Source organism: Chlorocebus sabaeus, chromosome 20 (genome assembly GCF_047675955.1).
Source record: "Chlorocebus sabaeus isolate Y175 chromosome 20, mChlSab1.0.hap1, whole genome shotgun sequence".
NCBI classification, from domain to species: Eukaryota; Metazoa; Chordata; class Mammalia; order Primates; family Cercopithecidae; genus Chlorocebus; species Chlorocebus sabaeus.
Window position 1 is genome coordinate 67,063,107 of NC_132923.1, and position 17,011 is coordinate 67,080,117.

Genomic DNA, 17,011 nt, shown 5'->3' on the forward strand with positions numbered 1-17,011 from the left:
TAAATATTTTCTGATTTGAAAAATCCAAAGTATATTGTAATGCTGTGGTCAGTGCCAGAAAGGCAAGGCTAGTTTCTATGGATGAATGATGAAATGCCAATTCATTTAGAAGCCAGGCAATGCTCTTTGGACGTTCTGTGAAGTTTAAAACTGCCCAAGTATATGCTATTCATAAGTGTTGTGATGGTATGATGTGCAAAAGTAAGGGAATCTGGGAAATATTGATGTGCTCTCAGTATGTAAATGGAGGCTGTCACATGTTAAGTGACTTCATTATTCAACTGAGTTCTTAATGTCCTGTGCCAGCTTCGCTCAACAGATTGGTGTCAAGCTACACTTAGTCTATTATTTGAACAATTTCAAAGATATTCATTTACATAAATGCAGCTGACAATAAACTTAAATATATCCTAGCTGTTGAGATATATCTTTTGCACAAAAAAGCTGATTGTAGAACACCTGAAAAATATTGAAAAACATGTCAAGATGACAATAAAAATTATTCATAATTTTACTTTTGAGATACCAGTCTTTCATTTCATACAGATTCATATTAATATTGGAAACATCTTAAGAATTAAAAAAAATACTTTCCTAAGATAATATTATTATTATATAGTATTATCATATAGATGAACCATAATATATTTAACCAATATCCTAGACAGATATGTGATTTCACTTTTTTCACTTTGTAAATAACAATAAACTTGCCCATAAATCCCAGTGGGATACTGACAATGGTAATAGACATTTCTAGAAATGATTCACAGAGGCAACAGTTTGTAAATATTTTCAAAGGTTTTAAAAGCATACTGCCCTGCTTGAAAGTCATAACATTCTACAGTCCTATCAGAGAGCATGAGATCATCTCTGTTCTTATACACTAAAAAAAAGTTTTTGCAATACGTTGGAACATAAAGGTCTTTTATTGTTTTAATTTGTATTATATTTATTATTTGTGAAGACAGACATGTTTTATGTGTTCCCCAGCCATTCATATGTGTTATTATAAATTGCTTTTTTCTTGTAATTCGACCATTTTTCCCTAAAATCTTTGTTTGCATGTTTATATGTAAGAATTCTATGTTAAATATATAAATAATTTTTTTCATATATAATGAAACTATTTTTTCAGTTTATTGTTTTACCTTAAATCTTTGATTTTCTGATACTTTATGTTAAAAGTATTTAGGTCACCATATCTATCCATTTATGGTATTCTTCTTTGCGTCTATGCCTGTAAAGGTATTTCTCCACAAAAGAGCCATAAATATTCATCTCCTTTTTTCCCCTCAGATCATTTCTGGCTTTATTTTTTTATATTCAACTCCTTAATTCATCTAGAATTTATTTGACTATTAATGTCATGTAAAGGCCTAATTTTACTTTATTTTTTGCAAAAGTTTCATTAATTAACAGAGTTTCATTTATTGAATAATAATGAGGCCTATCTTTAATCACAGCTGGCACTTTTGAAGTCTCATCAACTGACACTAGTAAAGCACTTACCTAAGGTGAAATATAATTGCATAATTTAAATTTCTCATTCTTACCTTCCAAAATTGGCTGGAAGAAATTCAAGAAAGGCGTCATTCAGGTAGAGCTGGGTCAGGTTTAGGAGCTGTGTGAAGCCATCAGGGAGTCTAAAAAGGAGTTAAAGTTTTAGTCATTGCATTGATGTTGCTATAGAAACAGAACAAAAATATATATCTCTGAGGAGAAAAAATATAAATGTAATACATTTTTCAACTCTCCTTTGGTATTACAGTAATGAAGAATTTATTGAGCATGTTGTTACAGTTTGAAAATTTTGCCTGTTATTAAAGTAAATAGCATTTATCCACTTCCATGCTACTCTCCTACATTAAGATTTATGTCATTGCTAAAATTAGCAACATCATCTCTTATTGCTGGCCTAACCTTATGCACACCAGCCAGGACATTTTCTATGGAAATCTCAAATTGTTTGGCTTGTTTGTAATTTTAAAACTAATGTTCCTTTTGCAACAGAATATGCACATATATAGTCAGGCAAGAGTATCCAGTTACTATTTCACTTAATCATCAAAATTTGTCTACAATTTGTTACAGTGATGACTAAAGTTGCCCAGTATGAAAAGTGAAGGAGCATGTTGTCCCCTTGACTAATGATTTCTTTAATGCCTGCTCAATATGTATGTAAATCATGATTCAAATTGGTCTAATTAATATCTATTAAAAATGACAAAGAACATTGAAAAGGTAATTAGACAATCATAAAGGCTATAAACTGCATCAAAAAATTAAGAAAATAACCTTTATGAGTTTTAGAAATTAGATTAAATTATTATTTTAAATGTAAAAAGATTTAGTTCAAGGATTTCTCAGGAGACTTGTTTTTAGAGGAATATTGACTTTTTTATTAGTAAATTTCTATTTAAACATTTGTAATACTTTTATGTATAGTCTAGTCCAGATTTTGTTATTTTATAAAATACTCTTAAATAGCCTTCAAATTTGCCTTCTCCTCAAATTACAGCCTGTCTTCCTCCTTGCATTTACTGCTAAAATTATTTAAAAACCTGCCTACACTCATTGCTTCTTATTACTACTCAAGCCATTGTTTTCTGGCATCTACCTCAACTCTGTTACTGAAAATGCACTCACCAAGGCCTCCACTGACATCCTAAGTTCCAATCCCATTAGCTTCATTTTATTTTGGATCCTACACTGCCTAGCAACAGTTGCCATTACTGCTTGTTCTCCCCTTCTTTGCTTCTACAACAGTTTTCCTGCTGCTTCTCCTTCTCCTGGGACATTATATGAGTTTTATTCATGGTTTCTCTTCCTATGTCCAATACTTTGTTATATGTATATATAAAACACTTACATATATATATATGCACACACACACACACACATATATAGATATATATATATAAATATATAATGTTTGTATTTGGGTATGTATGTGTGTACATACATATATGTATAAAAGAATATATGTGTACCCACAATAGAATCAAGAAATAGAATCAGTATTTTTGAAACCCTCTGGGTGTCCCTCCCTGTCTATATCTTCCTATTTACCACACAAATTCCCGAATCATGTTTACTATTCTGTTTTGAAACAGCTTTACCACAAATATTTAATTCCCTAAAACAAAACATGTTGCATAGTTTTGCATGGTTTTGAATATTATGTAAATCAAATCATACTGTGAACATTTTCCAAAGGCTTTAAAAATTAGTATTAGATTTAAAAAATCCATCCATTTTGATGTGACTGATTGGCCATCATAGCATAGTATTCCATTGTATGAATATACAATTTGCTGTTTTCCTTCTAATGAACATTACAGTTGTTTCTTCTCCTTCTTTTTTTTTTGAAATAGAGTTTCACACTTGTCTCCCAGGCTAGAGTGCGATGGTGCAAACTCGGCTCACTGCCACCTCCGCCTCCCAGGTTCAAGTGATTCTCCTGCCTCAGCCTCCCGAGTAGCTGGGATTACAGGCACCTGCACCACGCACAGCTTATTTTTGTATTTTTAGTTGAGATGGGGTTTCGCCATGTTGGCCAGACTTGTCTCGAACTCCTGACCTCAGGGGATCCACCTGCCTCGGCCTCCCAAAGTGCTGGGATTACAGGCATGAGCCACCGTGCCTGGCCTACAGTTGTTTCTAGTTTTTCATTTTGCTATTACAAATATTGGCTTCTGTGAATATTTTTGAACATATAGTATACATTTACAAAAGATTACTTAAGTTATATCCTTAGAAGTGACATCATTGGTCATAGCGAATGCAAGTCTATATTTACTAGATGTAACCAAATTTCATTCAAAATGGTTCCACATTTTTCCACGTCCTTCCTAACCCTTGGTTTTGTTAGCTTTTTTCGTTTTTGCCAATTTGGTAAATATAAAATAGCATTAATAATCACTTCGCTGATTAGTTAGGAATAAAAGTTTATTAGCAATATTTGTTTCCTTTTTTTGTGAAATACATGTTTACTTATTTTACCTATTTTTCTATTGGTGCCCCAACCAGAACTCCCTGCCTTTATCATTTTGTTGTACACTGGAACAAATCATGATTGCCTGCCCCTTTCCTTCCTGTTTGAAGGTTTTCTTCAGCTGCTAAAGCCTGGTCTGTTCATGCACCTGGTAGCCCAAGTTCCATGGAATTAATGTCCCTCTCAGAGACAGTACTCACCTAATGACAAGTAGGAATATAAATACTTCTGCTCTCTCTCCCATTGTGTTTGACAGCTCTGGTATGTGTTTTACACTGTTACCCAGAGCTCCCCAGAAAGTTAAAGTCCAATGGCCAAATACTGTAAACAGCTTGAAAAAACACCCTCAACAAGTATTTCCTGGGCTTATCTCCTGAATATACTGCTTATATTCTTTTCTAAACATCTGCTTCTAGGGAATCTAAAACAAACACATTTATATTTTTATACCGATTTATGACAATTCTTTACACATTGTTAGTAATAAGTCCTCAATGTCATTGATAGGTTCTTGGAAACTGCAAGTTTAAGTGCAACTATGTATAACAAAACAATTTTTTTATCTTCTCTACAGCATTATAATGAAATGATGTTGAAGGAAAAAATGTTATTTGAAGACTTGCTGGTATGTCCTATAACTTAAAGTTGGAGTTTCCAACAACCTATCAATGACATTAAGTGAAGACTTACTCTATATTAATCTGATATTGGTTATTTTTGCTGTAAATACATTTTTCTAGTTTGTATTTTGGAGCTGAATTGTGTGGATATGATTTCATAGAGGATTTTGCCATAAATATGCTTTTAAGAGACATAGGATTTATGAAAGTAGAAAAGAAAAAGAAGGGAGGCAAGTGAAAAATGAGGGTTTTTATGATGTAGAGGTAAGAAGACACTTGAGATGTATAATGAAGAGAAGATGAGTTCTGGAGCAAATACTTTATGTATGAGAGTATCGGGAGTTAATATTTAAGAATATCAGGAGAGGGCAGGGTTTACAGTCCTTGGATGCTCAACTCAAAGGTTTGAACTTAATCTTATAGAAATGAAAGGCTATGGTAGGTCATTACTTTTCTCTGTGTTTTACTTTGTTGTAATGCATTAGAGCTCATGTCCTGATAGTATGACAGTTGTTATGATGCTAAATACATTTGTTTACACAGACGTTAAATACATTTCCATTGGAATTTAAGTATTATCTTTGATGTCTTGTAATTCAAAACAACTAGTTACATATGACTTTTCAAAAAGATGATCAGTAAGATACATGTAAAATTAGACGACTGTTAAAACTATTAATCTAATAATTTACTTTAACAGTGTCACTACTCAGTAAAAAATGGCTTTTAAAATACAAATTTTCTATTTGTAGGGACAAATATTTTTCCTATGTATCAAAACTATCCAGGTTCTCTCAGTCTACTATTCTCCATATGTATGTAATAAACGATATTGTACTACTTCTTTGATCAAAAATATACTGCTTTTTTGCTTCTTTTTTGGTAATGCTTATGCCCTAGAAGAATCTGGCTTATTACATAGAACATTTTATTGAGAGTTAAGAATTGACCACATTTTGCAGATTCCAATGACAAAATTGGACCACCAAAAATAGGTTATATGAAAAACCAGCATTCAAAGTAAGCTAGTTTTTATCAGCCTGGTTATAAAAAAAAAGATGTATTGACATTTTTCTATTGAACTTTTCTTCCTAAAAATGTAGAGTTAAGAATATGATTACATAGTATGTCTTATTTAATGACATCTATGTTTTATTTCAATTCACTTCAACATAAATTTATTGAATCGTTACTCTGCACTTAGATTCAAAATTAATGTCTTCTTTACTTTTCTCATATGATTCTGTTTACAGATTTAGTTGAATGTTTATACAATTATACTTTGCACTAGTATTTGAAATTTTCTGTTCCTGGGAAAAATTATAAATTATTTGGGGATAAGGAATTTTTAAAATCTCTTAAACTGTCCATTATTGTACTTTGAAAATAACATACAATGAAAAATGGATTTGATGTTATTTGAAAAATCATATATATACAGTCAGTAAGTCTGCCAAAAATGATATTCAACTTTATCATTAATTTTATGGTACATTTTGTAGCTTCTAATAGAGACAAGGGCCTGACTTGTCAATATAATCACTTCCAGAAAAATGTATGAGGAACTGTAAGGAAGAAAGTATTCCATAGCAAGCGGGACACACTTGATGAAGATGACAATCTTAAGTTGCCTTTACTTTCCTCTAAAGTATTCAATGAAATCCAATATCTGACATTAAGTAAGGAGCTCTCAATAATGAAATGATTTTACTATCCTAAAGTAACTTGGTGGCTTTTCACATGTGACAGATTTATTTAAAAATTCAAAGAATATATATGTTTTATAAATTGGCAAATAATTCATTCTACTAAGTAAATGTTTTCCTTTTATTAATTGCTTAAATTAAAAGTGGTATGTACAAATACACAGTTACATAGAACAAATGAGATATGGTGTTTGATGGATCAGTAGGGTTACTCTAGTTAACATTAATTAATTTTACATTTCAAAATAGCCAGAAAAGAATTAGAATGTTCCTAGTGTAAAGAAAAGATAAATATTTAAAATGATGGATATCCCAATTACCCTGATTTGATTATATGAATGTATCAAATGATCACATGTGCCCATCCAAAATGTACATCTATATATATCAATTAAAAAACTATAACAAAGATAGAATAACAATAGACCCAGACACCTATATAGTTCAGCAGTTGGGCACATAATATCAGCTATGTGGAAGACACATTCTAAATGCCCCGCCATGATCCTCGCCTCCTGATGTTTATGCCCTTGTATAATCTCCTTCCTTTGAGTGTTGGTAGGAGCTGTGACTTGCTACTGATCAATAGAATGTGGCAAATACGATGGAATGTCTCTCCCACAACTAAATTACATTATATAACTCCATCTGGCTAAGATACTCAAAACTGCCTTGGGGGAGAATTATATGGCAGGGAACTGCACACAGTCTCCAGGTCCCATGAGTGGTTGCCAGCTGATAGCCAGCAAAAAGTGCAGCCTGGTGAAACTCTGAAGCAGGGGACCCAGATAAGCCATTCTCAAATTCCTGACCCACAGACATGGAGAAATAAATAATATGTGTTGTTTTAAGCTGATACATTTGTGGCGATTTGTTTCAGAGCATTAGAAAATTAATAAAGATTTTTGATGATTGGAACTGGGGTTCTGCTATAACTGATTTCTAAAAATGTGCAGTGGCTTTGAAAGCACTCAGTGGTCACAGACTGGAGAACGTTAAAAAAACATGAGAGAGCATACGTTTTCTTAAAAAGACGTTTAGAAGAAATCTAAACTTTGATGGCCCTGCTAGTGAGGGCTCAAAAGGAAGTGAATGTCAGGTTACTGGAAATTTTCTCAATCTGATAAATGGCATATATTTAAAAAACAAGTAACAGTCACACATAATGGTGAAACTCTAAATGATTTCTCTCTAAGATTGGGAACAAGATAATGATGCCTGCTTTCACCTCTGATGTTCAACATGTAAAGGAGGTGTTAGCCAAGACCAAAAGGTAAGAAAAACAAACAAATAAATGGCATGTAGATAAAAAATGATAAAATGAGACCGTCTTATTCACAGGTAACATGATATTCTACATAGAAAATTTCACAAAAATCTATACATGCAATTTAATGGAATTAGTGAGTTTAGTAAGATTGAAGAAGATCTGATAAATATTAAAAATCAATTGTATTTGTACATGCTGGCAGTAAACAATTGGAATAATAAAAAATCATTCGCAATAGCACAAAAACCATAAAACACATGGAATAAAATGAACAAAATTTGTATGCTGAAATCTATAAAATATTGATAAAATTTTAAATACTGAAATAAGTATGGAGCTAAACTATACTCAGGGATGAGAATATTCAACATTTCTGAGATGTTAAGTTCTACCCAAATTGATCTACAGATTTAATGCAATCCCTATCAAAATTCCAATATGCTTGTACATTTTTGTATAAATTAGCAAGCTAATTATAAAATTCACATAGAATAGCAAAGAGCATACTAGCCCAAATGATTCTGATGAAGAACAAAGTTGAAGGACTCATATTTTCTGATTTCATGACTTACTATTATATAAAGCTACAGTAATTAAGACAGTAGGGAATTGGTATAAGGACAAACATATAGATTAACAAAAATTGAAAATCCAGAAATAAACTCAAATATATGTGATTAATTGTTTTACAACAGTGTATACAAAATCAACTTTAAATGGATCATAGACCTAACTGTAAAGCCTAAACTATAAGAGGTTCAGAAGAAGGCACAGGGGAAAATCACTATGGCTATAAATTTAGCAAAGATCTCCTAGATAAAAAAGAACAGCAAAACCATAAAAAATTATTAAATAGAAATTCATCAAATTTAAAACCCTCTCTTTGAAAGGTACTACTTAGAAAATAAAGAGAGCAGCCATAGAATAAGAGCAAATCTTCACTTCCAAATATCTTCTAAAGGTCCAGAATATATACATAATTCTTATAATTCAACAATAAAAAGGCAAGCCAATAAAAATGAACAAGAAATTTGAATCTTTAGCAAAGAAGCAATATAGATTATAAATAAATATATGCAAAGGTGATAATTAGACATTAGAAATATATATTAAAACCATAATGAAATACCATTTCTACTACACTTGTTAAAATGGAAAAAAATAAAAAACTGATAGAACCAGATTCTGGCAAAGATGAGGAACAACTGAACTCTGAACAACTGAAATGATGTAATGCACAATTGAATAGCTTTGGGAAAGCAGTTTGGAAGCTTCTTATCAGGTTAAACATACACATACCATACTACTCAGAAAACTACTCCTAGGGCTTCACCCAATAGAAATGAAAATATATGCTCACATAAACACTTGTGCATAGTTTGTACCAGCTTTATTCATAATAGCCAAAAACTGGAACCAACCCAAATGCCTATCAACTGAAATATAGATACATAAATAATGTTATATCCACACAATGGAATGCTACCTGGCAATAAAGAGGAATAAAGTACTGATTATTGAAAAATTACAAATAAATTTCAAAATCATTATGTTAAGTAAAAGAAGTTAGACACAAAAGTATGATATCATTTATTTTTCATTTCGAAAAAGACAAAGCAATGGGGATAGTAATCATCAGTGGATGACTGGGCTAAGGGAACTCTTTGAGATGATGCAATAGTCTATATCTTGACTATGGAGATGGTCACATGACCATATACATTTGTTGAAATTCATTGAACCATACACCTGAATATAATTAATTTTATTTTTTTGTGAGAGGGTCATACTCTCATGCCCAGGTTGGAGTGCAGGGGCATGATCATGGTTCGCTGCAGTCTTGTCCTCCCAGGCTAAAGTGATTTTCCCACCTTAGTCTCTCAAGTAGCTGGGACTACAGGCATCCACCACTACACCAGGCTAACTTTTTGTATATTTTGTAGAGATAGGATTTCACCATGTTGCCAGGGCCAGTTTTGAACTTATGTGATCCTCCTGCCTTGACCTCCCAAAGTGTTGGGGTCACAGGTGTGAGCAACCATGCCTGGCCAGAGTGAATTTTATTGTATAGAAAAAACATATTTAAAAACCTGACTTTAAAATTTGATAAACAATTTATAATGACTTTTCATAATTTTTGTGAATTCCAAAACTGTTTAATGTTTATAGTGTTATGCATTTTGCTGAAATAGGTCATATTTATTTATCTTTTAAAAAGTTAAACATATGAAGGGAATTAGACATATCCAATAAACCTATGGATTTGAAATTTCTCAGAGATGTAATTTATTATCTGGCTTCCACTCCCAAAGACCTACCATGATTCCTAAATAAGATGAGCTATTAGAATTAAATAATTAGGGAAGAAAAAAGCAATTTATTGTCAATACTGAATTGTTTTGACTCAATTCAGGGACATGGTTGTAGTCCTGGTAGGAGAAATTAGTAACATCTATTTGATTGAGATGTTGAAAAAATTGCTTTTTTGGTCTAAGAGTTTTGGGAAAAGCTTTTTAGGGTTTTGTTTTCTCTTTTTTTCCCTCCCTATCTACTTTTCGGGAAGAAAAACTGTAATTTTTAACATAAAGGCCTCAGATTATTTCACAAGCCATTCACTATAAAGATCTCCATCTAAACTTTGATCTCATTCTTTTACATTCTATTCCACTCCTCACCTTGTCTAGAGCCTCTTTTCATCATCCATAGAGAACCACTTTCACTATTCCCTCTCCTCAACTCTACTGGTATACAATTTCCCATCAACTTCCCTTTGACAAATTTATTTATGTCTTCTTCTAAAAACACTCCATCCATTAAATATTTTTCCAATGGGCTTCAGTTTCCCCCAGTCTCCTACACTTCATCAGACAAAATATTGAGGATTTTTTTTCAAATCCTACTGTCAGCTTTGTATAATTAAAATGCCAGTCTTACTCTGAAGCTCATTTTTCGCAGCCCAATACCACTGACTTGTTTCAACCTCTTCTAAATATTACAACTGTCAGTAACCTCTCTAGATTTTATTTCTACTTCCATTATTAAGTGACTTTAACATTCAGGTTCATGACTCCTCCAATCAATTTATTTTATTGCTTCCTGACCTACTTGATTCCACAGACTTCTGTCACTACACCATATGCTCAATTCACCAACATGGTCACTTTCTGGTTATCATTTTTCTACGGCATTTCTTAATTAACAGATCTTGGACTACAAATACCCATTTTCTGATCACAGCATCTCTATCATCCAGGCCTTCCATTTTCCTGTCCTCCTAGGGTTATCTCTTTGCTCTTGCTGCAATCTCTGGTATACAAGTACTTTCTATTTCTGGTCATACTTAATTACCTTGAACTACATGATAGGTTATTTTTATGCACTTATCCTTACCTTAAACTCTTGCACTATCTTGAACTTCTGCCAGGCCCTTTATGCTAGTTTTCCACCGTGACCATTACTAATAACCGTTTTATTAGTTTCAACTCTTATCTATGGAGTGTTACCTGAGAGCTGTGGAAAATGGTGATAAAGTTTGCTTCCAAGTAAGTAATACCATCTTTTGCCAGTTGGGTCTTCCTTGCTACTCAGCAATGTTTTTAATCATCTTTTGTCAAACTATTCTGATTAATTTTTCCCATTATTCTATTAAATGCTACGTCAATGTTACATTTCAGTTTAAATTATGATGTGCATTTCATCTATCTTGGTACATTATTATACAGTGGAAACATAAAAATAAATAAAATTTAATCACTCATACTCACTTAGAAATGGGATTGACACTGGCTTCAATAATTGTTAAACACTTACAGCACTTTATGTTTTCTGGAAATTCTTGTACACCTAAAATGTGAAAAAAACAAAGTACATGAAAATGTTCCAACAAATATTCTTTAAACTATCATTCTAATATTTAGATAATTATTAAACTATGAGTCAGTATATGGTATAAACACCGTTTAGAATAACCATTTAAGTAGAAATAAAAACTTAATAACATATCAATACCATTAATCATATATACATTATTTTTAATAAAAGTTGAATGTTAAATAATATTTTATAATAAAAGTTTAAAATTGGTTATAAGATTGAGGACAATTGTGTATTTGGCCTAAAATAAAACTTTGATCTTTAGTAACCTAAAGAAATAAAAATAGCTTAAGTTATTAAGTTATAGTGCCACTACTGAGAGAAGGGAGAACAAGTAGATGTAAAGAAAACAGAAGATAAAATCTTCACTTCCAATAATTATTTTATAAGGCTAGGAAGTTTGAACATATACATGTGAAAAATACTTAAGAACACACCCAAAACTGATAGACATTCCCAACTAATATTGGACTCTACTAAATTTTATACAATTCTTTTTTTGGTGCATACAGAGTGTAGCTCTGCATCTGCCTGAAAGTGTGAAGAGACAAGTAGCTTTCCTTGGGTCCTCCCTGGAGTCTCTGAGGTAGCCAGCCTGGCTGATTGCCCTTGGAGATTTGCTCATCTGCTGTCACAGCTGTGCTACTGGCTGTGTGACAGAAAAACACAGATTTTTCTATGAAACTGAAAATGTAAAAGCCGCAAACCTAATCCATAAATGTGAGGGTTAGAGGAATAAAAGATGTGGGGGACATTGCAATCAATTGACAGAAATGGATCAATGTAGTAGGCCCTGCAAAAGTTACCAGGGAAGAAGCTATATGAAGCTGTTATGATATGATATGCCTGCAGTACTACTTTCTCTCAATGTTTGAAACTATTATTAAGGATGTAAAAATTTTCAAAAAGATCTGACCTTTCCCAGTACTTCATATCTGATGGAAGGATAAGGAACAGTTTCTGGCAGGATATAATTGAACTTTTTGACGATGGATGCTCAAGAAACAAAAGATTCCACCTTTCTAGATTCCATTCATCTAGACTACCATATCTGCAGGACTTGAAAGCCCTTGAAGCAGCAGGAGGGTAGTCAAATCCAGAACAGGTCACTTATCCACTGCCAAATAGGGGTACAAAGGGGTACAAAGTAGGGGATTTGTGATGTTTCTCACCCCATTTCTCTCCATTTAAAATTTCATGAAATCATGTGGTCCTAAAATTATTACTGAACTATTCTGACTTCTTAATAAGAGCCTCCAAAAGTTTGGGAGCTCCATTATGTATGAATTTAATGAAAAAGCCTGTTTCTCTTGTTTTTGGAAGTCCATAACACCTAGAACTTCTTGCATGAAATAGTCACTAAAAAAAGGGCAGCTAGGTCAATAATATAAGTTGTGAATCATTCTTAGCATTTTCCCTTAAAAGTCTTTACTTTAAATGTCTTCAACAAACAGGAGTATAAATTTCTCCTTTTCTCTGTTTAGCTTTTTCTGTTCACTCTCCAATCTGGGCTCATTGCATGCTGGTATGCATGATGCCTTATCTCCACAGGTCCCTGCCTTAAAATGGTATATCCTTAAATTATGTGTAAACCAGGACATGGAAGCAGAAGTAAATTAAAATATGATTTTAAGAAAAAGATGATGTCTCTTTATCTTCTACTGAAAATGGAATTGCCTACTGTGGTGAAAATGGTGCTATATTATTTGTTTAAAAATTTGTATTATATTGTTTACAGTTTAAATTTAAAATAATTCAGAGCAGAGTCTATTGGCTTAAGATGGAATCCTAGCTATATACTTTCTGGCTGGGTAGCCCTAGGCAAGTCCTTTAAACTCCCAATGCCTTAGTTTCCTACTCTGAAAAATAGTGATTATATGAATGGTTTTATCATAGAGTTGTAGTGAAGATTAAAAGAGATTATACAGAAAAGCAATTGGCACAAAGTGCTGTAATAATGTTATCTATAATTATTACAAATAAAAAAGAATTGGAGAATGTAAGTCAAAAAAAGAACCAAAAACATACCAAAATGATCTGGCTTCAGGTATAAATGTGTAAAATTTATCTACCTTAGAGAACACAGGAAAAAGAATTAGTGTGCTGAAAGAATATAATATAATATATATACTGTGAATATATACATTATTAATGTGTGTGGATGTGTGTGTACACACACACACACTTTTTTTTTCACACACACACACTTTTAAAACTGCTGTTCTTTGAGGACTTAAAAGTGTCAGACATGGTGCCAAGGTTACAGACATAAAAAGTGGGATGAAAAAGACTTCATGACATTTTTCTTAAATTGATGTTCTAACTCAGAAGAATGATTGAAAGAAAATCTATAGAAGAATCAAAAGATAAATGTGAAGAAGTCTTCTAGAAAATGTGGTAATATTAGGCAAAAAGACAGTAAAGATGAATTTTTAATAGTTGAGACATTTTAGTATCCGAGTAATGAAGTTCTAGGAAGAGTAAACTGAGAACACAAAGGACAGAAAACACTAAAGGAACAATTCAAGAATATTTCAGTAATTTCAAACAATGAACGAGTTTATTTCAGATTGGAAAAGCTCACTCATTCAAGGAGTATTGAGGATTAAGAGGGGAGAGAAAAATCAGGTTTCACACAAAGGATCAAGATCTAGATGACATTTGACTTCTCAAAAATATTTGGAATGACAAAATTATACAGAAATATATCCAACTTCTGAAGGAAAATGATTTTCAACTAAAATCCTATACACCACCAAACTAATATTCCAAAACTATGAAACTGAGTGTGGAATAAAGATATTTTCAAAGTGATATAAGCAAGATGGCAGAATAGGAGTTTTCTAACATCGCACAGTTTACTGATTTTGGCAACCACCTGCAGATAAGAATATTTTTGTGGGAGTTTGGAAGTCCAGCGGAGAAATTCCACCATATCATTGGAGCAAAGCTTATGAGATTAGACTCATTGAAGAGAGTAAGGAGAATAGTTTCATTTTACCCATTTTGCCCCTCCCTCAAGGTGGCACAGCTCAATGCCAGGAGAAACTCCTTCAACTCACAATTGTCCCCACAGGGGAAAGTAAAAATGTAATGAGTGAGGATTCCTCAACTGTGCGGGACATTGTCCTAGAGGCCTACTTCTTTCTTGCCCCACTTAGAATACTGAGGGCATCAACAAGGCTGAGTGGCTAGGAGAGGTTAGGAGCTGGGAGGAGAGGTAGGGACTCTCAGCAACCAAGGTTCAAAACTAAACAAACAGCTGTATATTCTATTATTCTCCACCAGAAAGTCTGCCCATGACCTGTTCGGTATGCCTCACCTGTGGACCACCATAACTGACCCATAGGTCCTCCCAACAGATTGTGTTTTTCAGCCTTCCCTCTATAACTGTAGCTAGCTCCTTTCATGTGCCTGACAGATAGTCAGTGTGAGCACTTGCAGTTGTCTGGCCAGGATACACATCCAGCCACCTTGACTTTGTGGGAGTGGGAGAAGGAACATAAACTTGAGCATTTCAGAGCATTGCCTAAAAAAACAAGTGAGAGACTCCCAGCACACAGCCTGGCTTTGTGGGACTGAGAAAGGGCAAACAATCTTAAGAAATTCTGCCCAAGAGGAAACCAAATAGGTGGAGCAGGCACATCCATAGCAAAAGTCTGAGAGAGACTCAGAATCCCTGATCTGGCTGACTGGTGAAGGTGTTTCTCTCCTAAAGCAAGTCAGTAAAGACTGAAGGAGGTGACAGCTTCTTCAAATGCAAAGACAACAATACAAGACTTCCAGGAATACAAACAAAACAAAACAAGGGAATATGACACCACTAAAATAACACATTTTTTTTTTTTTTGACAGAGTCTCACTCTCTTACCCAGGCTGTAGTGCACTGGAACAATCTCAGCTCACTGCAGCCTCCACCTCCTAGGTTCGAGTATTCTCCTGCCTCAACCTCCTGAGTAGCCGGGATTACAGATGCCTGCCACCACACCCGGCTATTTTTTTGTATTTTTAGTAAGGATGGGGTTTCACCATGTTGGCCAGGCTGATCTTGAACTCCTGACCTCAAGTGATTCAATCGTCTCAACCTCCCAAAGTGTTGAGATTACAGGCATGAGCCACCATGGGAACACAATTTTCTAGTAACCAAACTGAAAGAAATGAAGCTCCATTAATTGCCTGACAAAAACATCAAAATTAATATTTTAAGGAAGCTGAGTAAGCAACTAGAGGGCACAGATGGACAAATCAATAAAATGAAGAAAATAATGAACAAAACAAGAAGTTAAATGAAGAGACAGAAATCACTAAAAAATCCCAGAAATTCTGGAGCTGAAGAATATAATAAATGAAATGGAAAATGCAATATAGAATTCCACAGCAGATTTGATCAAGCAGGAAAAACGAATATAGATCGGAGACAGCTCATTTAAGATTATTCAGTTAGAGTAGAAAAATGAAGACAGAATGAAAAGGAATGAAGAAAGCTTATGGGATTTATGGGACACCATCAAAAGAAATAAAATATGGATTACAGAAAACCCAGAATAAGAAGAGAAAGTACATAAAACTTATTTAAAGCAATACATTTATGCAGCCAACAAATTTACAAACAAATGCTCATCATCACTGGTCACTAGAGAAATGCAAATCAAAACCACAATGAGATACTGTCTCATGCCAGTTAGAATGGTGATCACTAAAAAGTCAGGAAACAACAAATGCTGGGGAGGAGAAATAGGAATGCTTTTACACTGTTGGTGGGAGTGTAAATTAGTTCAACCATTGTGGAAGACAGTGTGGCAATTCCTTAAGGATCTAGAACTATAAATACCATTTGACCCAGCAATCCCATTACTGGGTATATACCCAAAGGATTATAAATCATTCTAATATAAAGACACATGCACATGTATGTTTATTGCAGCACTGTTCACAATAGCAAAGTCTTGGAACCAACCCAAATTTCCATCAATGATAGACTGAATAAAGAAAATGTGGCACATATACACCACGGAATACTATGCATTCATAAAAAAGGATGAGTTTATGTTCTTTGCAGGGACATGGATGAAGCTGGAAACCATCAGTCTCAGCAAACTAACACAAGAACAGAAAACCAAACACTGCATGTTCTCACTCATAAGTAGGAGTTGAACAGTGAGAACACATGGACACATGGAGGGGAACATCACACACTGGAGCCTGCTGGGGGGATAGGGAAGGGATAGCATTAGGAGAAACACCTAATGTAAATGACGGGCTGATGGGTGCAGCAAACCACCATGGCACCTGTATACCTATGTAAAAACCTGCATGTTCTGCACGTATACCCCAGAAATTAAAGTGTAATAATAATAATAAATAACTATAACATCAAATAATTAAAATGTGTGTGAGTGCGTGGGGGTAAGTGTGTGGATTTTTTTGTAAGTGATCAAAGTTAAGTTACTATCAGCTTAAAATAGTGTTATAACTATAAGATGTTGTAACAGCCTATGTTATAATACAGCCGCATGGAAACCACAAAGACCTATAGTAGATACAC

General features: G+C 33.6%; 1 protein-coding gene across 11 annotated transcripts in view; it reads right to left on the bottom strand.

Moving 5' to 3' along the window:
* Positions 1 to 17,011, bottom strand: part of LRRC7 (leucine rich repeat containing 7) — a 570,280-nt gene that overhangs the window by 284,338 nt on the left and 268,931 nt on the right. For 10 of the 11 annotated variants that reach the window (XM_007978322.3, XM_007978330.3, XM_007978324.3 and 7 more), the window contains 2 exons: positions 11,358 to 11,436; positions 1,557 to 1,646 (listed from right to left, as the gene is read on the bottom strand). In XM_007978322.3, coding sequence (XP_007976513.1) covers positions 1,557 to 1,646; positions 11,358 to 11,436 — 169 coding nt within the window. Of the gene's footprint in view, positions 1 to 1,556; positions 1,647 to 11,357; positions 11,437 to 13,494; positions 13,535 to 17,011 lie in introns of all 11 variants that reach the window. The other variant, XM_073007215.1, reaches the window with a different exon arrangement.